General features: G+C 43.4%; 1 protein-coding gene across 1 annotated transcript; it reads left to right on the top strand.

Annotated features, from left to right (window-relative positions):
* The first annotated feature begins 225 nt into the window (after window positions 1-225).
* On the top strand, window positions 226-4,895 carry cyp7a1 (cytochrome P450, family 7, subfamily A, polypeptide 1). The gene is made up of 6 exons (XM_079819917.1): window positions 226-432; window positions 768-1,008; window positions 1,101-1,705; window positions 1,942-2,072; window positions 2,173-2,351; window positions 2,456-4,895. The coding sequence occupies exons 1-6, from the start codon at window positions 350-352 to the stop codon at window positions 2,753-2,755; spliced, it is 1,539 nt and encodes a 512-aa protein (XP_079676043.1). The 5' UTR covers window positions 226-349; the 3' UTR covers window positions 2,756-4,895.
* Window positions 4,896-25,629: the final 20,734 nt, after the last annotated feature.

The raw sequence follows: 25,629 nt of genomic DNA, 5'->3' as shown, positions 1-25,629 counted from the left end.
AGTTTACAAAAAAACAAACAAAAAAAAACACATCGAAGACCTTGAAGCTGTTTCCCAACATTGCAATACTATCAAAGTACAGTCTACTGGCCCTCAGGTGGAGGTGTCCATGGACTCCGTTCAAGGACATCCACACAAACACATATACACCCATCCAGGGTTTCTCCTATAAAGGCATCTGGCACGTTTTCAGAAAAAAAAGTGTTGGGGGCAGTCATTAGTTGAGGAGTTACGTCAGGGGCTGTGGCTTGTGGTGAATCATATAAAAACAGTGCTAAGAATGTAAGAGTGTATCTTCAAGGATTACAGCCACACTCTAGTTCCACCAGTCTTTGTCTCCCCAGCAGTCATGATCTTAAGCATTGCCCTCATTTGGGCCATAGTGGTTGGGCTCTGTTGTTGTCTTTGGCTTATCACAGGAATACGCAGAAGGTAAATACCCACATTTTGGTGACTAAAATCTTGGGAACATCATGGGGATGGTGGGATTCACATCTGTTTGACAATCAATGTTAAGTAATGTTACAATATCTAATGCTTAATGACTTGCAGTGTACTTAAAGATAAATTAAAAATGTAAGATCTTAACTTATTTTTAGTTCGTTTATTCCAGACAACTTTTTTGCTTTGTATGGTATTGAATAGAATCAAGGGTATGTTCTTTAAAGTTCTGTAAGAACTGAACTACATGATAGAACTTGTTTCTTGTTCTTAAACCCTACATTTATGAGCGGTTTTGTAATTGTTTGACGTTGTGGGTGTTTCAGACAACCCGGGGAGCCTCCAGTAGAAAACGGCTGGATCCCTTACCTTGGCTGTGCTCTTCAGTTTGGGGCAAACCCTTTGGAGTTTCTTCGCAGCAGACAGAAGAAATATGGTCATATTTTTACATGCAAGATCGCTGGGCAGTATGTCCATTTCCTTTGTGATCCATTCTCCTACCACGCCGTCATCCGCCAAGGAAGACATCTGGACTGGAAGAAATTTCACTTTGATGCCTCTGCAAAGGTACAGGAAATAACTTTTTGATTATTTCAGCAATCTAACTACAAAATTAACTCCTTAAATTGGCATGTGATGACGTGGATGTGTTCCTGCAGGCATTTGGTCACGAGAGCATGGATCCCAGCCACGGTTACACCACCGAAAATCTGCACCAGACCTTCCTAAAGACCCTGCAAGGGGATGCCTTGTCTTCTCTTAATGAGACCATGATGGAAAACCTTCAGAGCACTATGTTGCAGTCAGGCATGCTGAAGGCCGAAACTTCCAAGTGGCAGAGCGATGGTATTTTTGCCTTCTGCTACAAGATCATGTTTGAAGCTGGCTACCTGACCCTCTTTGGAAAGGAATTGGATGGGGACCAAAGCATTGCACGTCAGCAAGCCCAAAAAGCTCTGGTGCTGAATGCTCTGGAGAACTTTAAAGAATTTGATAAGATCTTTCCTGCTCTGATCGCTGGCCTCCCCATTCACGTTTTCAAGAGTGCCTACAGTGCTCGCGAGAACCTCGCCAAGACTATGCTCCACGAGAACCTCAGCAAGCGTACCAATGTGTCTGACCTCGTATCCTTGCGCATGCTTTTGAATGACACATTATCTACCTTCAATGAGCTGAGCAAAGCCAGGACCCATGTGGCCATACTGTGGGCTTCACAAGCCAACACCTTGCCTGCAACCTTCTGGACCCTGTTCTATATGATCAGGTACAACTCATACTCAGCCAGCATAAAACTGCACAGTAGTCACTCCCCAGAGTTATAAACCAGCATAGATAAATAGGTTAATTGTAGTAGTGGAGATAAGTATTAGAGTGTTCTTGGAAAAGACAGTCTCTGCATATGGAAACGTTTAACTGTGAAAATGATCTATAATATTGTATGCAACAGAGAACAGATTAATAATGTGCTTGTTTGATGACAAATCTTCTGCATGTTTTCAGGTGCCCTGCAGCCATGAAGGCTGCTAGCGAGGAGGTGAGGCGAACATTTGAAAGTTCTTATCAGAAAGTCGATCCCACGAATTCTCAACTTGCACTTACAAGGGAACAGTTGGACAACATGCCAGTTCTAGGTAAGAAACACTTTGAAAATATTTAAATGTTTATGTATTCAACATTCTTAACATAGCCTACCAAAAGGTCATGTGGACTACAGCTTTCCTGCAATTTCAGACAGCATCATTAAAGAGGCGATGAGACTGTCCAGTGCCTCCCTGAATGTGAGAATGGCCAAGAGCGATTTCCTTCTTCACCTGGACAACAAGGAGTCTTACCACATCCGCAAAGATGATGTAATAGCTCTGTATCCCCCGATGATTCACTTTGATCCTGAAATCTATGACAATCCTCTGGTGAGTATTTATGTTAGATAAATAGCAGCTTTCACCTGAGAAAAACATTTGAATTAACTTTATTGAAATTTTATTCTCATCATGAATGTTTTTGCCACAAACAGACATACAAGTATGATAGATACCTTGACGAGAATGGGCAGGAGAAGACCAGCTTTTACCGAAATGGACGCAAACTTCGATACTACTACATGCCCTTCGGCTCTGGGGTGACCAAGTGTCCGGGCCGTTTATTTGCTGTGCACGAGATTAAGCAGTTCCTGTCTCTGTTGCTAGCGTACTTTGAGATGGAACTTTTGGACTCTGAAGTGAAAGAACCACTGTTGGACCAGTCTCGGGCCGGACTGGGTGTTTTGCAGCCTACCTATGATGTTGACTTTCGATATAGACTCAAATCTCACTAAGAATCTCACACTTATTTATTGACTGTTGACTTATAATGTAAATAATGTACATTTTTGCATCATGCCCAAGTAGACAAATGTGAATAGGCTTCAATTGTGTTTTCTTTCTATTCAACTTGATTAGAGAAAGATTTTAGGAAGTTTGACAGGAACTTGAGAGCTCTCCTTTTAAAATTTTCAGTAACATTTACTGCACTTGTGCTATGTGTATTATTATTATTATTCTCAGTTCTTAAACTATCTGACAGTATTCTAAATATGATATTGTACATTGCATTGAAAATGTAATCACCCACATCCTATCTCACTGGCTGTTCACCATTTTTGTAAAATGATATGTGCTTTGTGATTTTTATTTTGAATGTACAGAGTGATTTTTTTTTACCAAAATACCTGAGTGTGTCTTATTCACCAGCTGTTTAAAGGTGCTTAAAGCGATTTTAGATCGAAATTATAGACCTCGAAATATATAAATGAAATAACTTTCCAGATGCATCATGATGATCTCTGTAACAGACTCTGTAAAGAGTAAAATGTCAGAATCGTGGTCAGACTAGCCAATCAGAGGTTTTTTGAGAAGCTTTCGCCCGTTTCGAAAACTGAAACATTAAAATTAAAACTAAAACTGCCAGTAGGTGGCAGCAAGTCAGTGTTAGCCTCTTTTCCACCATCTGGCCGAATGGTTCTAAAAACGGTAAAGAACCGATCTAGTTATATTTCCACTTGAGCCTGGTAAGGCACGGCACGATTACAAACCGCTCTAGGCTAGTGATGGGGAGTCGACTGCAAAAGAGCCGATTCCTCGACTCTGAATAGCCTCAGAGTCGGGGTCGACTCCAGCACAGGATTCAACTCTCAATGTCGACTCTGTTGCTGTGTCCGAAAACGCTCACTTGTTTACTAACTCTCTAATTGCCTATAAAGTGCATGGCAGTTGAGTGCACTATATAAGGAGTGAATGAAATGAAGCGAGGAATTCGGACACTGACGTAATACACCACGTCAGAGAGCTGTCGCAGAAACTTTGTCACTGTGTCTTTAGTTTGTAATTATACATAGGCTTCCTCGACAGCTTATAAAAACGGAAAAACTTCTGTGTTTTTTAGCTTGTTTGCTGTACACCCTGTCACATAACAAAAAATAGAACAATGTCTAAAATCTGCTATAAGTCAGAAATGAAAAGGAGGCCGCTTCACACAAGTCAATGGGGAGCGTTGGATTGTTTCCCCCACGTGTGGGCGTGGCCTAAATGCGCTCTGTCTCTATGGTTGGCTGGTAGAGCGCGTGTAATGACACCGCAACTCATGATTGGTCAGTTGTCTGTTGCGCGCTATTTGAGCGATGTACTAAACACAAAATTATAATAAAATTTTCATATCTGATCATCCTCCATAACGTGGTTGCTATTTACATCTCATTTCATCTGTAAAACCTTGCGTTAACAAGGAAATAACTGACACATTTGTATTACATTCCAAAGAGCTTCATTATCAGCCCTGCAGTGGGAAATTAAACCATATCCTTATTGAGGGCCGGATCAGCACAGAATGGTATAAGTTAGTCAAGCAAAGAGAACGATTTGGCCAGATGGTGGAAAAGCAGAAATTGAGTCATTCATTTACAGGATTCATTCAAACGGCTGATTCATTCAGTCAAGTCAGGTCAAGTCGCCTTCATTTATATATCGCTTTTTACAATATAACCTAGATTGTAGGGGTGTAATGGTACACATATTCGTATTGAACCGTTTCGGTACAGGGCTTTCGGTACGGTGCGCGCGTGTACTACCGAACGGTTATGAATGCAATCTTTAACAGTTAACAGTCGGCTTGTTTAAAGCGCGGAACACACACTCAATCCGAGTTCCCACACGAACAGTAGTATTCAGTCCATTTTATCACGAAATGTAAATGATAAATGCCGTTTTAACGCTCTATAATGTGACGTGACTGATAGACGCGTATCAGATCAACTTCAAGCGGCAGCGTGCGAGTGAACGCGATCATCTCTTCTAAAGAATAAACATGAATTAATATCTTAAGGTATGTTGAGGATACATTACAACTTACTGAAACGTATCATATGTTGTGTAATCGCTCCATCTGTGTTTCAACCGCGGAAAGACAATAAAACAGCTTGTAAACAATGTCATGTAGAATCACGTTTACCTCAGAAGTCATTCAGTGTCCACAGCCGTGAGTTCACTAGAGAGATTAACTCTTTCACTGAATACATGCACTATATTAGCCTATATATTCGTTATATTAGCCTATATATATTCATTATATACTACTTAGCCTCAATAGCCTGTTAGTGATGTCTTGTTTATTTAATGTATGTTTAAATAAACCTGTCATGAAAATTACAGCCACTAAATGATTATATTTCAACAACGAATTGGAGAAAAAATAATAATAATTAGATTTAGAAGATAATGCAAAAACTGCCTTATGTGAAGCTTGAGTGTTGATTATTACTAAAAAATAAATAGCAAATGAATTTAGGCTAATAGTTTGGGCTCTGTTGTTAATCTTTAATATGTAAGTAAGGGCTCCCTATATAGTTTACAGCATTATCTTTAAGAAACTTTTAGTTATAACTGAATTAATTTAAGGACAGACAAAACATTTTTTTTCAATAAACCACTGTTGAATTAAAATTAATAAAAAACAATTTTGTAAAACTGCTGTACTGAATCCGTACCGAACCGTGACTTCAAAACCAAGGTACGTACCGAACCGTCAGTTTTGTGTACCGTTACACCCCTACTAGATTGTTTCAAAGCTGCTTTACAGTGATAATAGGAAATTCATGAAGAGAGATTGTTTTGGCTGTACATCAGCTCTAGAAAAACAGTTATAATACGTATATGTGCGCAGATGCCTAGTTTTTCTTTACAAAATGACCGCCAAATTACTTGCCTGGCATGCACAATACAGCGTTTGTAGTCGTTTCCGATCATTTTGATAACACTTTCTGTCCAGAGGGAAAGTGAAGTGAAGGAGTTGCTGACACTTCAGGGCTGCATTATTTGATCTGGATACGTCCTGGATCCAGCAGACTACTGTAAACCTCGGGATAAACTGAGAGACTAATATTAGCGTAGATGCCATTCTTCTTATGATGTACGAGTACATCAGGTGTTATGGGAAGTGTTCCCAGTTCCAGCCGACCTAGTGCAGCCTAACAATCATTTAACTGATTTGAATAATAGAAATTGATAATGTTCTATGTGTATGCCAGGTTAAAGAGATGAGTTTTTAGTCTAGATTTAAACTGACAGTTTGTCTGTTTCCTGAACAATGCTAGGAAGACTGTTCCAGAGTTTAGGTGCTAAATAGGAAAAGGATCTACCGCCTGCAGTTGACTTTGACATTCTAGGTATTATCAACTGGCCAGAGTTTTGAGATTGCAATAGATGTGAAGGACTATAATCGGCACGGCACGATTTTAGTGAATGAAAAGACCTGTTAGTAATGTTATGTTTGACATTTAAAAGAGTTTCTTTAATGTTCTGTTAATGTTTAGGGGCTCCGTACCATTGTGCTGAGGAGTAGACGACATGAAGGTAAACACTACATTGACTCTATAAACAATGACTGTGCTAATACCACTGACTAGTAATATCCTACTTGTTCATGAAATATACATGCTAAATAAGTTACTGTACATCGCATGTGATAACTGTGGATTATTTTTTCCAGGGCTCAAGTCCTGTAGTTAAAGTAACCTTTATTTATTTATTTTTTATCTTTTTTGAGTAATCAACTTTATAAAAAAATAAAATAAAAAAAAAGGTTTCTGTAACTCAATATAGTTTGTTAGTTGAACACAATTTCATTCAAAGTTGTCACTCAAAAACTCAAAAGAATTGATGCAAACTGCTATTTTTTCGTTTGTTGTTAGGCCAGCACATAATTTTTTTGTGTACTGTGTCTATTAATGGGTATAGCTACAGTAACGTCTTCAGCTAGTCAGCTACAGTAACGTCTTCAGCTAGTCAGCTTGAGATCCTTTCCATCTAAACTGGTTATATCCAGCCTGATCTCACAGCAATACGTGTGTATTTTAAAAATAAAATACAGGGGCATTTTTAAGTCAATTTAGTAGAGTAAATCAAGAAGTGAAAGTGTGGACTCTCCACTCGTTCACTGTGTGATTTACTCTATTAAATTGCCTGTATGAGTTGTTTTTTTTTCCAAATTCGTACGAATTAGCCACCTTGTAAACTACGTACGTATTGCCGTGAGATCGGGCTGGATATAACCAGTTTAAAAAAGGATCTCAAGCTGACTAGCTCAATGTCAGATCAAACATCGTTAAAACATCTATTACGATATTATCAAAGACATTATATATTGTACAACCCTACACGTATAATAAAATTAATACAAATAAAAAGTTTTTAACAATCCCCCTGAAAAAAAGTTTGTGCTGGATTTAGCTGTCCCAACCTGGGGTGCGTTTCCCGTACAATGACGTAACTCACTGCTTAACTACCATAGTACGATGCATCGTTGAAGAAATCAACTAGCTACTGACGACTGTTTCCCGAAACCGTATTGGCGCAAATTTGTTGTTCAACCACGTTGGTTAATGAAGTCACGCAGGTGGTGGAGTAATAACTTCTTTTAATGAATCCGTTTAAGGTTGAATTAATGATAGATTTTTTGCTATACATTATGAACATGGCATCTGAGGACTAAATACAATTTTTCGGACTTATTTTGCTTTATTTCCAGATTCAATCATTGGCTCGTCTTTACCTACTAGAGCACGTATGCACATGCGCACTCTTTAAAGTCCCAGTGAACCAGAAGTTGCAACTGATTTTACTTCAGCGCTCCTCCTCTTCATCTCTCGCTCATTGCAGACTAACAGTTGGAGGGGAGTGGTTAAGGATATTCAAGCCGTCAAACTGCCGTCATTGGAAAGGGAACGCCATTCCAGACCGAAAGTTACTTTTCAGATTTTTATTAAAGATTACCACGGCAAACATTTTTTTTTCTGTGTATTAAAGGATTAGTTCACACCAAAAAGAAAATGTCCTGATCATTTACTCACCCCCTATCTCATCCAAGATGTTAATGTCTTTCTTTCTTCAGTCGAAAAGAAATTAAGTATTTTGAAGAAAACGTTCCCGGGATTTTCATCATATAGTTCCTTTCAGTTGCAGCCAAAATGCTGAAGGTCCAAATCAATGCAGTTTCAAAGCGCTTCGATGGGCTCCAGAGGCTCTGCGTAATCCCAGATGAGGAATAGGGTCTAGTAGGCTTGCTACGATAGTCGGTGTTGCCGGTGTTACCGGTGTCCAGACTCCACACCGGTTACATCACTTGCCCACCGTGGCACCGCCCACCGTCTTTTTGATTTTTTTTTTTTTTTATAGTAATAAAATAATTTAGTTCAGTTAGAGAACAGACAATACAAATAAAAACTGAACGTATCTGCTTAATAAAGCAGGATCCGACTGTGAGTCTCGGCAGCGGCAGGAGTCATTCATCAGATTTAAGAGTGAGGAGCTGACGGAGATGATCGCGGAAGATTTGGTTTCAAAGCGAAACGTAAAAGCGCCTATTTAAGGGAGTTTGTCATTTGTTTTGTTGTTGTGTTTTTCATTAAAAATAATAGGCTAATGAACCCACAATTCAAGCAACCCGCAGCCGAATTGGCGCTAATTAAAAACCGAAAGTAAAATGTGCACGGCCGCACAGAGCGTGCATTGTTTACTTTCGCCTGGCTCCCGCAGTGCGAGCCTCCGCGCTACGCTGCAGCGCGGATTAATTTTTGCCGCGCGCACCCTCGCGCTCGTGCGGGCGCGTCGAGTATAAACGAGGCTTTACGGACGAACTAACAGTGTGCATTCATGGCGTGCATCTCAATCATAGACTGATCAATGCTTGATCAGTGCCCTGACTACTGAACTAGGGAACTAACTGATTGAGACGCACCCATGGCCTCACACAGCGCGCATTTACAGACGAGCTGTCATTCACGGTGTGTGCGCACTGGCGCGTTTTCAGTTCAGAGCGGTCGTGTGCATGTTACTTTCGGTTAGATAGAATTAGTGATTTAAAAGCCTCCGCCGGTGATACCGGTATTACCGGTGTTGTGACACATCAATTAACCGGTGGGAAAATTTCCTCACCGTCACATCCCTAGGGTCTAGCGATACGATCATTTAAAAAACATTTTTTTACATGAATATACTTTTTAACCTAAATTGTTCATCTTGCGCAGATATGCGAGGTGCTAAGAATGACGTAATCATGTTGGAACGGTCATGCTAGACGTAGGCAGAAGTACCGCCCCCGTGTTTACAAAGCGCTCATGTGAAGTCAAATACAAACGCCCTTTACCAATAACGTCTCGGTTACGTATGTAACCCTCGTTCCCTGAAGGAGGGAACGGAGACGTACGTCGGAACTGACCGACGAATTGGGATCTGTCTTCAGAGACCAATCTACTTCGAGTGTATAGAAACAAGCCAATAAACATTGGCATGCGGTTCACGCACCGCCCCGCAGCGCGGGTATAAAACACGGACGTGAACAACGCATACCGCTTTTACAACTGAGGAGCCGAGATGTGACTCGGGCCTGCAGCTGAAGCACAGCACCTGGCGACGGGACGTACGTCTCCGTTCCCTCCTTCAGGGAACGAGGGTTACATACGTAACCGAGACGTTCCCTTTCAGTCGGTCACGTTCGACGTACGTCGGAACTGACCGACGAATTGGGATCCCTACAAAAACGCCAGGGTGCTAGCCCTTCCAGCGCCCTGCTCAAGCTCACTGGGTGCTCCTAGTTGGAGCAGCAGACAGGGCTTAAGCAGGGAGGTCCGACACTGCTGTTTCTGCAAGACCCACTCAGCGTGACTATTGGATAACGCTGGGAAAGCGTGCCCGTCTCGGGAGATGGTACGCTGCGGAGCCACGTCCTCCGGAGGAGGAGAGGTGGAAATACTCATATGGACTAGCCTGACTGGGTAGCAACTACATATGGCAGTCTCTGGGGTGGATCCAACCTGGTCCCAGGGGGGAAAGAACACACCCAGAGACGACAGAGCGGGCTCTGTCAAGGGAAAGACACGGGGCTAGCCGAGTAGGGTAGCAGGTACCGTGGAAATACACATATGGGGTCACCGTGAGGGAACCGCAACATATGGACCCAGCCTAACACACACGTTCCACAAGCATACGGGTGCAGGCCTGGTGTCAGACGGCCGCCACGTCTTGACACCGAAGGGGTGACGGAGGAGCTCGACAGGGTTCACCATTTCTGGGGAACACAACTGGAGAAAAAATAACGCACGTATCCGGCCATAGGCGGGAGTGGCGTAGCAAGCCGACACAGGAACGGGCACTTCGCGTTTACCGGCCGTTGGAGGCGAGTACACGGGAAGAAACCGGCTCCACACGGAGGCTATAGAATCTAGCGAACGTGTTAGGTGTCGCCCAGCCCGCAGCTCTACAGATGTCTGTCAGCGAGGCGCCTTGAGCCAGCGCCCAGGAGGAGGCAACACTCCTTGTGGAGTGCGCTCGCAACCCGAACGGGCAAGGCACGTCTTGCGATTGGTACGCTAAGACTATAGCACCCACTATCCAGTGGGCTAACCTCTGCTTGGAGACAGCCTTTCCCTTCTGCTGGCCTCCGTAACAGACGAAGAGCTGCTCTGAGGTCCTAAAGCTTTGTGTCCGGTCAACGTAAGCGCGAAGAGCGCGGACGGGACATAACAAGCCAGGGCTGGGTCTGCTTCCTCCGAGGGCAGCGCTTGCAGGTTCACCACCTGGTCCCAAAGGGAGTGGTAGGAACCTTGGGCACGTATCCGGGCCGGGGTCTCAGGATGACGTGAGAGTTACCGGGCCCGAATTCTAGGCACGATTCGTTGACCGAAAGCGCATGCAGGTCCCCCACCCTCTTGATTGAGGCCAATGCAGTCAGGAGTACCGTCTTCATAGACAGGATTTTTAACTCAACGGACTGCAAAGGCTCAAAAGGAGGGCCCTGAAGTGCTCTGAGCACCAGGGCTAAGTCCCAAGAGGGTAGCGAGATAGAACGAGGAGGATTTAGTCTCCTCGCACCCCTGAGGAACCTGACGATTAAGTCATGCTTCCCTAAGGATTTACCTTCCACTACATCGTGATACGCCGCTATTGCTGCGACGTACACTTTCAGGGTGGAGGGAGACAGCCTTCGCTCCAACCCATCTTGTAGGAAAGAAAGCACAACATTAATCGAACACTTCCGGGGGTCTTCGCGGCGAGAAGAACACCAGTCAACGAACAGGTTCCACTTCAGGGCATAGAGGCGCCTTGTAGAGGGGGCTCTAGCTGAAGTGATGGTGTCTACCACTGCCTGTGGCAGGCCACCTAGAACCTCCGCGTCCCGTCCAGGGACCAGACATGGAGTTTCCAGAGGTCTGGACGCGGGTGCCATAGAGTGCCCCCTCCCTGAGAAAGAAGGTCCTTCCTCAGGGGAATCGGCCAAGGTGGGGCTGTCGCGAGGAGTGTAAGTTCGGCGAACCAGGTCCGGTTGGGCCAGTAGGGCGCAACTAGCAAGACCTGCTCCTCGTCCTCCCTGACCTTGCACAGAGTCTGTGCTAGAAGGCTCACTGGGGGAAACGCATATTTGCGTAGGTCCCGGGGCCAGCTGTGCGCCAGTGCATCTGTGCCGAGGGTACCCCCGTTCAGGGAATAGTACCACTGGCAATGGGACGAGTCCGGAGTGGCAAACAGGTCTACCTGTGCGGCTCCGAAAAGGTCCCATATCAGCTGGACGCTCCGGGGGTGGAGTCGCCACTCTCCCGGAAGTGGACACTGACGAGAGAGCTTGTCGGCTGTCTGGTTCAGCGCACCAGGGATGTGAATGGCACGAAGCGACCTCAGATGCTTCTGACTCCACAGGAGGAGGTGGCGGGCGAGTTGGAGCATGCGACGGGAGCGCAGACCACCCTGACGGTTGATGTACGCAACGGCCGCAGTGCTGTCCGTGCGGACCAGTACGTGTTTGTGCTGAAGCAGCTTCTTGAAGCGACTTAGCGCAAGACGTACCACCATTAACTCCAGGCAATTGATATGCCAATGCAGCTGGGGCCCCGTCCACAGACCCGAGACTGCATGCCCGTTGTACGTGGCCCCCCAACCCGAGGCTGAGGCATCTGTGAATACCACAACATGCCTGGACACCTGTCTTAAGGGCACTCCGGCCCGTAAGAACGAGGGGTCGGACCAAGGGTTAAAGGTTTGGCGACAGTACGGGGTAACTGAGACCCGATACTGGCCGCTCTGCCACGCCCACCTCAGGACTCGGTCGTGTAGCCAGCGTTGAAGCGGTCTCATATGAAGCAATCAGAGCGGCGTTACCGCGGCTGCAGATGCCATATGCCCCAGGAGCCTCTGAAAATTTCAGTGGGACCGCCGTCCTGCTCTTGAATGTATTCAAGCAGTTCAACACTGACTGGACTCGTTCCTCTGAGAGGCGCGCAGTCCGGTTGACCGAATCCAGCTCCATACCGAGATAAGAGATCCTCTGCGTGGAACAGAGTTGCTCTCCTCTCGGTTGACCCGAAGGCCCAACAGGCTGAGGTGGCTGAGCACCAGGTCCCTGTGTTCGCACAACTGCTCTCGAGACTGGGCGAGAATAAGCCAGTCTTAGAGATAGTTGATAACGAATGCCGCATTCTCGGAGTGGAACAATGGCCGCCTCAGCGACTTCCGTGAAGACGCGGGGCGACAGGGACAGCCCGAAGGGCAGGACTTGTACGGATATGCCTTCCCCTCGAACACAAAGCGTAGGAACGGTCTGTGTCGAGGAAGGATAGAGACATGAAAGTACGCGTCCTTCAGGTCGATCGCTGCAAACCAATCTTGGGGACGGATGCATTCGAAAATGCGTTTCTGCGTTAACATTCTGAACGGAAGCTTGTGCAGGGCCCGATACAGAACACGCAGGTCCAAGATTGGCCATAACCCACCGCCTTTCTTGGGTACAATGAAGTGGGGGCAGTAGAACCCCGACTTCATATCGGCTGGAGGAACCGGCTCGACCGCGTCCTTCGCCAGTAGGACATCGATCTCTGACCGCAAGACATGGGCATCGCAGCTCCACACGGAGGTGAAAAAGGATGCCCCTGTACTTGGGAAGCCGGTACGCAACTGAATCGCATAGCCGAGACTGATAGTACGGATGAGCCAGCGAGACAGTCCGGGAGCGCTAGCCAGGCTCCCAGACTGAACCAGCCGGACCAACGGCACCACAGACGTACCCGGGGTGGGGCAGCGAGGTGGAACATTCAGACCCAACCCGGACGGCCCGGAGGCGACCCGAAGTGTTGTCTGAGCGTTCCAGGGTGGGGCAGTGTGTGGGAGAGAAGGCCCGGGGGCGTCCTCTAGCCTCACACCGCCCACTGGCGAAGAAGAGAGGGGAAGCCAGGAGTGGCAAGGCCTGGGGGCGTCGCACACAGCCGGCTTGAGCCTCTCTGGCCCAGGGAGGAAGAAAACTGCTCTGAGAATGTGGGTACCGCTGGACTCCGGAGAGCCAGCGGCAGAACCGAAACCAAAAAATATTCTCCCCCCCGGTCCTCCTCCGGGGGAGGGAGGGGTGCGGACACCGTCTCCCTGAGCAGTTCCCCTCCTGCTGGACTGCCCGTTTCAGGGCCGCTTGCCCTTGTGCTTGCTAGCGGACTCGCGGGACCCTGGACGGGTTGGGCGTCTCCCTTGCGTCCGGCCACCTGCTGCCTGGGTGGAGGCTGCTGCTTGGCTAGCAGGGGCGGACCCAGGGAGATGCCCTCGGCGACAAGCAGATGGAGGCATTGCGGCCGACGACTGGGTGGAGGCAGCAGCTGGTCGTCAGGGCAGGATTTTTTTTTTTTTTTTTTACCACCTCCATCTGCTTCTGGGCCATCAAGAACTGCTGGGCGAGTTCTCGACAGCGTCGCCGAAGAGGCCAGCCTGACAGACAGGGGCGTTGAGGAACCGAACTTTGTCGGGCTAACGCATATCTGCCAGGTTTAACCCCAGCTTTCTGGACCACTAATGTGGACATCGCCTGACCCAGGGAGCGTGCAGTGACTTCCGTCACCCGGTGAGCGAGGTCCATCACTGCACGCAGTTCCTGCATAACCGTCGGGACTACCCTCGTGCATGCAGGAGAGAGGGTAGTGAGAGAGCGAAAAAATTTATACAGATTATGGCCCTTTTGGCGTTCCATATTTTGACACCAAATAGTTCCACACTGTTAAATTTTTCCAATGCACATCCAGGCAGCCACCCTGGAAGGCATGGCTGTCAACACTGAATCTGATTCAGCATGAGCACACACACTATTATAGTGGGAAACTCAGCGTCATCATCTCCAGTGCATAACAGCCCTCTCTCCGATGCAGCAATTGACATCTGTCCTCTGCCAGAGACACAAATGAAATGCTAGGTCCCCCCTTTTTTCAAAAAAGGACCAGCAATCCCATCTGGGCTACCAGCAGGCATGAGAGACAGTGGGCGTGGCCGCCAGACTCGACGGCACACGGCGCGCTGAACACACAAGCCCCTAAGAAGGCAGCACGGTGAACAACGCGCCGACGTGGTCATGTTCTCATAAGGGAACATGAACCACCCACGAACAAAGTCTCAGCATGCTGATGCGATAGAGGAGTGGGGGCCCACGGGGAATGGTTACCCGGCGGGGAAGCCCCACTGAAATCCTCAGGTCACCAAGACTTATTAGCCAAAACAGTCATTTTCTGGTGCACCAGAAAAGGAACTATATCGGGGAATAAGCAATGGGACTCAACCCCGTTAGAGGTTTCACAGTCTCGACCGCGCACCAGAGCGCGAGTGACGCGCTGAGTTGCCGTGGCAACCCCCGCTGTCAGCCGCGCCAGACGGCACACGGCGCGCTGAACACTCAAGCCCTTACGAGAAAGGCTTGAGACGAACAACGCGCCGACGTGACCACGCCCTCCTGAGAGAACACGGATCACCCACGAACTTAATCTCACATGTTTACATGCGAGAGAGATCGTGGCCGTCAAATGAGGACAGGAAACAACCGCATCCAGAAACACACGGTTTGAATGACATCTTGAAAAAGACACAGTCAAACCGTGTTGCTCTTTTTAGAAGGAAATGCTCTTTTAGAAGTGCTGAAGCACTCAGGGAGATGGCCGCGGCTCACAGCAGTCCGAATGCAAGCCTGCGTGTGAGCACTCATGAACGGAACGCCCAGCCAACCAACACAGGAACAAGTGTATGTTGCAGCGGCCACTCGCTGACTCGCGCCGTCACACCAGCACCCAGGTAAGAGAGCGATCCTCCTCGAGACTCGTTTAAACACTCTTCGTAGAAACAGCTTGATACAGCAAACCGTTCGGCTCCGAAGTTAAAAGCGGTATGCGTTGTTCACGTCCGTGTTTTATACCCGCGCTGCGGGGCGGTGCGTGAACCGCATGCCAATGTTTATTGGCTTGTTTCTATACACTCGAAGTAGATTGGTCTCTGAAGACAGATCCCAATTCGTCGGTCAGTTCCGACGTACGTCGAACGTGACCGACTGAAAGGGAACACTCAATTTTCAACTTCAAAATTAGAGCTATATATCAACTTTTTTTGCTAAACGGCGTTTGTATTAGTCTTCATATGAGTGCTTTGTAAACACGGGGGTGGTACTTCTGCCTACGTCTAGCGTGACCATTCCGATGTGATTGCGTCATCCTTAGCACCTCGCAGAGCTGCGCAAGATGAACAATTTAGGTTAAAAAGTATATTCATAAAAAAAAAAACTTCGTTTCGCTAGATAAGACCCTATTCCTCATCTGGGATCACGCAGAGCCTCTGGAGCCCATCGAAGCGCTTTGAAACTGCCTTTATTTGGACCTTCAACATTTTGGTTGCAACTGAAAAGCATTATATGATGAAAAACCCTGGAACGTTTTCTTCAAAATACTTAATTTCTTTTCGACTGAAGAAAGACATGAACATCTTGGATGGCATTGGGGTGAGTAAATTATCAGGAAATGTTCATTTTGCGGTGAACTAATCCATTAACTTGCACTGATGAATTGTTCACCCTAAGACCTATAATGTGTGCTAACAAAGTAAGTAAGATCGGACTTTAAAAACAGTGCTTTAAATCTCTTGACAACCTAAAAGACGTAAATGACATTTGTATGTATTCTAAATAAAAGATATATGTTGTACTGAATGTCAGCTTGCTTATTTTGCTCAAGATAAGGATTTATTAAGTCCACATGTTATGCAAACAAGAAACTATGCTTCTAACCACAGGTCGAGAGCTGTCGTTCCAACCACACAACTTTGTGACGCTGTTTGCGAACGTTCGTTGGAACTATGGTTTCGGGAAACACAGACTCGTTGAACTATTCTGATAACAAAAGAACTTGCGACCATAGTTGACTAACAACGCTTTAGGGAAACGCACCCCTGGTCTGGCTGCTTATTTTAGAAATTTCTTGTTGCGTTTCAGCCTTCTAAGCCCAGCAAAGCAGCATAGGCTGGTTTTGAAAGGACATTGAAAGATATAATAACATGACATTTAATGTATTACTAATTACGTAATCTAGCCAAATGATCACACAATCACAATGAATATTTAAAAGCCCACTATTTTTTAAGCAAGGCGATGTTTCTTAACCCATTTACCTTTTTCTTAGCATCTGTTAGGATGCCAAATAGTCAAAAGTAATCCTAACATAGACCTAAATTTAGTTAAGATAAACACATATATTGTGTCAGATAGATTGTGTCAAGGACGCTTTGCAACCGCCTTCCGTTGATAAGCTAGGCAAAAGGTATGCAAATATTAAAGTGACTTTTAGTAAACCCGGGCCATCGATATAACAGCTGTCTTCAGCGCTCAACGTGAAATAGTGCACTCGTGCGCACTGCAGTACACTTTGACCTTGAGCTGATTATGTAACAAACCTGCCAACACGAACTACAAAAGATCAATTTGCTAAAGGATAGGAAGTTTAGATTAAACTCATAAGCATATAATGTCTTCAGTGTTTAATTCAGTGTCAAGATTGTCATACAGATGATAATATAATTTGTCATAATTCAGAATGGTATCAGTATTGCTCTCGTAAGTGTTGTGAAACAGCGGAATATGTGTTAAATTACATTTCTAAAGAAGCAGGAAACTGATGTCAGAGATAATTTAGTAAGGAAAAGATGAGAGTTGTTAATTTTTGCCCTTTTTAGTGAACCTGATGACAATCGGCAGACAGATGCTGTTTGCCAGTGTAATCTGAATGAGTTGTTTGCCTGTGATCTGGATATCTTTTTCAGGGCTGGAGTTGTTTGTGCAAGACAATAAAGGGGAAATGTCTGTCATGATATTGCAGGTTATTATTAATCATGCTGCAACTTGAAGATCGCATGTCAACTGAAGGCTTTAAGGCTATAGGCATTTGGATGGAGTATCATTAATTGATAGCAAAAGCATATAGAGGGTGTAATTGAAAATTTAAGTAGTTCATTGTTTTGTATTATCTTAACTGCTTCATAAAGATTATCTCAAGCCAAGGTCACTGTAATTTAGGGAAATCCTTCAGATATGGAGTTCAGATATGGAAATGAACCATCTAGAAGCAAAGTTTCTGCTGGCAATTTTTACAGAGTGTTTAATGGATTTACTCGCCTCACTTTTTCAATACCTGAAGAGAAAGATAAATCATTTAACATGCAAATGAGACTAAAGAAGCGCTGTGTGTGAAGTAGAATGCGGCTGCAAAAAGGGATTTAAATGTTTGAGGAGAAAAATCAGCCTCATCTGGCATAGGCTATATTGTCCTTTTGTTTTCGCATGCCATAGTCATGTAATGTAACAATGAAACAGAAACAAGTGTTTAAATTAGAATGCCTGAAAACAAAGTTTTAATAACAATAGTGGTTATAAAATGGCAAAGAATATCAATCATTTGGTTAATGTTATGCTGACTATTGTAGTTCATATAGTCTGTTATTACAAAACAGTTAAACAAAAGGAAAACCATCACCTTGTCAATTGTTTTTTTTTTGTCTTGTAACATCTGGATCTTGGTTGAAAAGATGATTGGGACAGTATTTTATGGGTCTAGACTAAAGGTTGGTTAGAAATGGAGATGTGTATGTGCATCCAGTTTACCTACGCTAAGTTTGGGGTCGGTAAGATTTTTTATTATTTTAATATTGTGAAATATTATTACAGTTTAAAATAACTGTTTTCTAAAATAACTGATTTATTCATGTGATGCCAAAGCTGAATTTTCAGCATCATTATTCCAGTCTTCAGTGTCACATGATGCTTCAGAAATCATTCAATGCTGATTTTATGCTTAAGTAACATTTCTTCTTATCAATGTTGAAAACTGTTGTTGCAATTTTTTCACATTCATTGATAATAGAAGGTTCAAAAGAACAGCATTTAATTAAACATAAATCTTTTGTAAAAATATAAATGTAGTTATTGTCTCTTTTCATCAGTTTAATGAATAAAAGTATTTATTTTAAAAAACACGGCAGGAACACGGCAACTTTTTGGGACTTTAGCTTATTTACCGTATCCCCCAGAGTTAGATAAGTCCATACATACCATTCTCATCTCCGTGCGTGCCATAACTCTGTCTGACGCACACACCGCTAGCCTAGCTTAGCACAAAGACTGGAGGTAAACAGCTCCAGCTAGTCTACGGCTCAATAAGTGACAAAATAACGCCAATATTTTCCTATTTACATGTTGTGATGTGTATAGTTACATCGTGTACTAAGACCGACGGAAAATGAAAAGTTGCGATTTTCTAGACCGATATGGTTAGGAACTATTCTCTCATTCCTGCATAGTGTACCTTGGGTGCAGCGGCACAATTATATTACGCAGCGCCAGAAAATGGCTCAGAAAGGCCTCCATTGGCACAATTTACTTTACACTCACAAGACCCTTAAAAGGTACTAAAGACGTAATTACAAAGTAAATCTCACTACAGTGGTTCTACAATAATTTTATGAATCGACGAGAATAGTTTTTGTGCGCTTAAATAACGACTTATATAGTGATGACCGATTTCGAAACACTGCATCATGAAGCTTCGAAGCGTTATGAATCAGCGAGTCGAATCATGATTCGGATTGCATGTCAAACTGCTGAAATCACGTGACTTTGGCGATCCAAACCGCTGAATCGACTCACTGATTCATAACGCTTCGAAGCTTCATGATGCAGTGTTTTGAAATCGGTCATCACTATATAAGTCGTTATTTAAGCGCACAAAAACTATTCTCGTCGATTCATAAAATTATTGTAGAACCACTGTAGTGAGATGGACTTTGTAACGACGTCTTTAGTCCCTTTATTGAGTCTTGAGAGTGTAAAGTACATTGTGCCAATGGAGGCCTTTCTGAGCCACCAGATTTCAACTAAAATATCTTCATTTGTGTTCCGAAGATCTTACGGGTGTCAAAAGACATGAGGGAAAGTAATTAAAGGTGGGGTAGGTAAGTATGATCTAAAACACTTTTGTCCAAATTTGTTTAAACTGTCTTTATATGTCAATACATAATTAAAATTTAAGTACTCTGAAAAAGAGAGTATAAAAATCGAGTGACTCTAGACTTTTTAATCTGCAATAAACACCGGTCATTATTTTCGTTCGGGCCGAAACAAGTGATTGGCTTGGGCGACTTTCACTCTCTCTCGCTACCATGGCTACCACCGCTTTTGCTACAGGATCTGCCCACATGCGCGCACCCCAGTGTTGCCAAGTCGGGCTACTTCAAACACTGTTGCCGCGGGCTGATTTTCATGTCCGCGGGTTGAAGCGACCCCAATTATGTGATGTTTTGCCCCGGGATTTGTGAATTTTAGCAGGCAGCCCTACCAAAAGGACACATATTTTACCCCCCAAACGCGATTTTTACCGGAGAAACACGATTGGGCTTGTTTTGGGCTAGTTTTGAGTAGCAATTGGGCGGATTTTGTTGTGAAAACCTGGAAACCCTGGCGCACCCGTTTGAGTTCAAGAGGCTGTATTTCTGCTGGACAGGTAATCTTTCATTTTGATTATACATTTTTTTGGTTTATGTTTTCATGAAGCATGTCTCACTAGCACACGTAGCTGCCTAATATAGCTAACATAACATTACTTAGCATAAAGTTACAATGTTATACACTTAGCGAGCCATTAGTAGAGATGATAAATACTCAATATGCTTAGCTCAAGTTGATCGCTGTCGTGTTGAATTTCGCAAAATGTAACTTTAGATAACAAAATGCATGTGTAAAAGCTAGGACACCGCATCCAGGAACTTTTTTTAGAACTAAGTTAGCTACTACCCTCTGTCTAAACTCTTTTACCATGTTCACCGGGAACTTTACCTGCACGTTTATTTCAGCCCTTGGTTTGTTTTTATATACTCTACCAATGTTTTTATCTTGTATCTGTGTGTGTCGTAGACACTGTGTTGTGGGTGTATTTTAAACTTTACCAGTATCGTTATTCTAGCTTGATAGTGAGTACTAAAAGACATCTTATTTGTTTATATTCATAATGATAAAGTTAGATTTTTTATTACATGTGATTCTGACATGATGTCACTACATGCACTTCTTCTCCGCTCGTCTCAGGTAAATAATGCGTCTTTCAGCTGATCGCGGTGGGCGTGGCGCGTTCATGCGTTTTGGGGGCGTGGCTTTGGAAAGAGCCCAGAAGGGAGAAGGTGGAGTGAATGGAAATAATGAGCTGTCTTTAAAACAGTTGTGAGAGGTCTACAGACACTCAATTTTCATACTTTCTTTTTCAGAGTACTTACATTTTAATTATGTATTGATATATAAAGAAAGTTTAAACAAATTTGGAAAAAAAGTTTTTTAACCAAATCCTACCTACCCTTAGCCTGGGAAAACCCAGACAACTTCCGGCAAATTTAGATTTGCTCTGCAAGTAGTCTGGCAAAGAGCCCATTCAAACCCATTTCTAAGCCCCAGAAATCGAGGCACCAATCAGAAACGTTTAGGCGGGCTTTACACGATGACGACAGCGCAGCGACAGTGAAGCAGATTCTGTACACTGACTACAAAGATGGATGCAGCAGTGGAACATCACTATCAGTTATCGCGGCTGTTTTAAGCGATTTAAACTTTTCCATTCTGTTAAAACCAGAGCAAAGAACAACACAAGAAGCCTTCATATCTAAAAAAGATGTTATCGCTGTCTTACCGACTGGATTCGGCAAAAGTCTGATATACCAGCTTGCTTGTCTTAGCGAGAGCCCTCTGGTAGTGTTAATGTTTCACAAAATATAGTTTTAAGTCCTTTTCAGGCAAGAATGTAGTTGTTTTTAAAGCCAAAATCTGTGGTTTATTTATAAAGAGAGCGCCTTTTTGAAAATTTGATCTGCCGTTTTTGGAGTTGTGAGCTCCATTGGACCAGCGGCGCTCAATTGCTCAACCACACCGAGAGGCGCCTTTTCCTCGGAAATGTCAAGGATGCTTCCTCTGTAGGACTGGTCCTTCCAAGTAGTCACTTCCTTCAGAGGCTAGGCGAGGCTCCTCTTTAGCATTCGGAGAACAGGTAAATGGAACAGGCTAGCAAGTGCACGTCATTACATCAGTGAAAAGGTCCGTTAGCCATCAATAACGTAATTTGTATAATATCAATACGGTAGTCATTTGTACTGGCATTTAAACGTTAAACTTTACTTATATTTACAATGGTTATAACAAATGTTTGGGGACGTAAATATTGCCCCGTTAACGCTCTGACTCCGCCAACGTCCGATATTTTGTATTTTTTGAACAAGATAGCAAAGCTGCGCGCATAAGATTGTTGGTGATTTGAGAGCGCGAAGTGCGCAAAGTCTACTCGTAAGCATCCTTTCTTGTATATGGCATATTTTTCGAACGAAGGACTCAGACCTTGGTTGAAATTCCGAGGATCCTCGACATTGGAACAGTCCTTCGACGGCCGTCGATGACGTAGCATCCTCGGAATTCTGGCTTCCGAGGATCCTTCCTTGACATTGAGAAACGCCTTGAGTGCTATCACTAGTACAGTGCAACAGTGAAATGGGTCCCCTCTCAAACAATGACGCTCTGCGCCGCGTTCCGAACGTTGTTTAAGCGACACATACCGGTATTGCGGTATCATCAAAATTCATATCATAACAAAAATAAATACCGGTATTCGGTATGAACCGGTATACCGCCCAGCACTAATTCAAACCAATAGAAGATAGAATCGCAATTCATATGTGAATCAATCCCATGAATAAAAGAATCAAAAAATTGTGGAAAAAGAGTGATCTCTATTTTAAATAATTTATCCAGAATTGTGCAGCTCTAATGAATGAATGAATGAATGAAGCATTTATATAACGCTTCACAATCATATTAGGGAGAATCTCCTCAACCACAACCAGTGTGCAACAGTGCCAGTGTGCTCACCACACACCAGCTATAGGTGGAGACAAGAGAGAGGGATCGAGCCAATTCAGTGAATGGGAATTATTAGGAGGCCATGATTGATAAGGGCCAATGGAGGGAATTTGGCCTGGACACTGGGGTTACACCCCTACTCTTTACAAGAAGTGCCAAGGGATTTTTAATGACCACAGATCAGGACCTCAGTTTAATGTCTCATCTTAAGGACGGCACTTGTTACAGTATGTGTCCCCATCACTATACTGGGGCACAAGGTGAGCACCCCCTGCTGGCCTCACAAACACCTCTTCTAGCAGCAACCTCGTTTTCCTTGTTCTCCCATCCAGGTACTGACCTGGCTCAACCCTGCTTAGAGCTTCAGTAGGCAACCAGTCTTGGACTAGAATGTGATATGGCAGTAGCCATTCAAAGGCTTTAGCCTTTTCTTTTTCATTTAACATCTTATCTTTAATGATTGATAGGCAATGTTCAAAAAAATGTTCACGTTCAGATTTATATTTAGTAAGAAAATAAATAGCAAGCTGTCATTTAGCAGATGCTTTCATCTAAAGTGATTTGCAGTAGGCCTACACTAATTACAGTGACAGGCCTCCTGGAGCAACCTGAGGTTAGGCGCGCGCACACACACACACACACACACACACACACACACACACACACACACACACACACACACACACACACACACACACACTTGAATATGTGGTTTATGGGGACTCTTCATAGGCGTAATGGTTTGTTCTGTAGTACAAACTGTATATTCTATCCTCCTACACTAACCCTACCCCTAAACCTATCGATCATAGGCCTATGTTTTAAAGCCATTTGGTGTACGAAGACAGTAGTGTCTTCATAAACCATGTTTACGTTGTAACACCCGTGTCATTATACACATTTGTGTCCTCGAAACCACATACCTGTGCACAACCACACACACACACACACACACACACACACACACACACACACACACACACACACACAATTACCGAAATATACTTTGGGCATTAGCAACCACTCTTAGCAACGTACACATATGTATGTTTGTTCTCATTGATATTGTTCATTGAAGTTTAATGTTTTATGTTGAGTATTGTGTGAGAGAAAGATCGAGTGAGCTAACGTTAGTTTATTAACGTTACCTGCCGCTACAGCATTTTCCTTCAGGTCAGTCCGATGTTCATAATACAAAATCCGTTTGAATGTCCGCTGCGATATCTAGTCCTTTTAACAGTTATGGGGTTTACCTGTGTCCTGGCCATAGACTGTAAGGTCCTGAATGACAAAGCATGGGTCAATTGGGTCTTGTTCCGTGTTTACACGTTTCCGTCTCTTCGCTGCTGTGCTGAGTGACTCACTCACTCAAAAAGACAGTATTTGTCGCCATCTATTGGCGTAAAAATGTAACTTCTGTTGCTCCGCTTCGCGTCGTTTTTTTGTTAGGCACGACCATAGACCGTAAAAAAACGACAAAATTAGGACTGGATCTTGATTCACTTACTTTTCCCACTAATTACAAAAAGCACGTACTGAAACTGAACATGTATTATAATCATCATGCCACCATCCCTTTCACTAACAAGGTATGGTGGGCAATAGCTTTCTATCTGAATATTTTTTCACTTTAGAATTCTGATCCAAATAATTAGTAGAAGAATGTAGTAACACTTGAGTCAATACTTGGAGAGCCAAAACCTTACAAACAACTCAAAAACTTAGAATGAATCAGTCATTACAGGTGAGTTATGTTTTTCACTTTAGAATACTGATCCAAATAATTCGTAATTCCTTCTGAAGGATTTGTGATACTTGAGTCATTACTAGTGGGCTATCATTACCTTTACTTTAGAATTCATTATTAATTATGCATCAATCATGTTAATGATGAAACTACATAGTAGTTCTTAGTAGTCCTCTGGGAGGTAGGGAAACAGTTGTCATTGATTAGAGTGAACTACCACACTCAACTAAGTGTTATTACCAATTCATTAATCAGAGTTTCTTATTAGTTAATAGTAGTTACTAGAATGTGAATAGTTTGCTACTCATTTGTTCTGTTATTAATTATGTCGGAACAGTATTTTAAAGTGTGTTCTAGTGGTTTTTAGATATTTGAATCCAAAAATCTTACATATTGTGCCTTTAAGGTCATTGAGGTCATTTACATTAACTCTTAATGTAACATGTACTAATTTCCAACCCAAGACAAAACCGTGTTACTACTGCACTTGTATTGCTTTATAGGGTTAGTGTTAATTATAAGAAAGTAAGCACAAATGGTAACATGTTCTGAGAATGAGCCAGCGTTGAAGTGCTGGTGGAAGAAACAGAACTAGGACATAAAAGATACCAATTCAGCTATGGTCCATTTGTTTATTACTTTTACAAACAACAGGTTTTGGTGTTTAATGAAACAGACATAAAGCCAGTGTTCTGACCTTTATTTGACTGATTTTACAAGAGGAGAGACGATATAGCAACCTGTTTGAGCTATATAGAAACCTGTTAGTAACAACGCCCTTCAGCCGGGACTTATTCACGATACAGCACAGCCTCTCGTACTTTATCGCTTACATAAACATTGACTAAACATGTAGTTTTATTTTTAAGAATATGCATCTAATTGTATCTCACATGCAGTCTAGGGTAGGGTAGTCTAGGGGGAAAGAGCCAGTAGGACTCTCGGAAAGAGTGTACAGAATGTGCAGTCACATTTATCCACATTACGTATAGGCTAACGTTACCCCATGTGGTTATATTGTAATGCATGTGGGGAAGTTTTAGCAGTGTTTTATCTCTAATAGGCCTAGTGTAAGTTGGTGCACATGCTCTGATGAAACAAGACATAAATGACTTAACATGCTCCTGCAAGCTTTTTCACTATTCAGTGAAGTGACAACAGTATTAATTGGTGAAGACAACAGGATTATACAACATAGGCGAGCTCAAACAGGTTTCTATATAGTCACCTCTTGCAAAATCAGTCAAATAAAGGTCAGAACACTGGCTTTGTGTCTGTTTCATTAAACATCAAAATAATGGAAGATGGACCATAGTTGAATTGGTATCTTTTATGTCCTAGTTCTGTTTCTTCCACCAGCACTTCAACACTGCTGGCTCATTCTCAGAACATGTTACCGTTTGAGCTTGAAGCATGGTGACAGTTGTTTTCTTATAATTAACACTAACCCTATAAAGCAATACAAGTGCAGTATTATCACGGTTTTGTCTTGTGTTAGAAATTAGTACATGTTACATTAAGAAAAGATCAATGACCTTAAAGGCACAATATGTAAGATTTTTGGATTAAAAAACACCAGAACAATGGGTAACACTTTAAAATACTGTTCCGACATGAATTAATAAAACAGAACAAATGAGTAACACACTATTCACATTCTAGTAACTGATATTAACTAATAAGAAACTCTGATTAATGAA

This window comes from Gobio gobio (assembly GCF_949357685.1).
Source record: "Gobio gobio genome assembly, chromosome: 6".
In the NCBI taxonomy this organism is placed as follows: domain Eukaryota; kingdom Metazoa; phylum Chordata; class Actinopteri; order Cypriniformes; family Gobionidae; genus Gobio; species Gobio gobio.
This window is presented reverse-complemented; position numbering and strand designations above follow the sequence as displayed.

Bases quoted from the DNA above. Each gene is read 5' to 3' on its own strand.
- cyp7a1 (XM_079819917.1), top strand. From the start codon at position 350: ATGATCTTAAGCATTGCCCTCATTTGGGCCATAGTGGTTGGGCTCTGT. The intron at 1,009-1,100 runs GTACAGGAAATA...GTGTTCCTGCAG, and splicing joins ACTTTGATGCCTCTGCAAAG to GCATTTGGTCACGAGAGCAT. The intron at 2,073-2,172 runs GTAAGAAACACT...CTGCAATTTCAG, and splicing joins GGACAACATGCCAGTTCTAG to ACAGCATCATTAAAGAGGCG.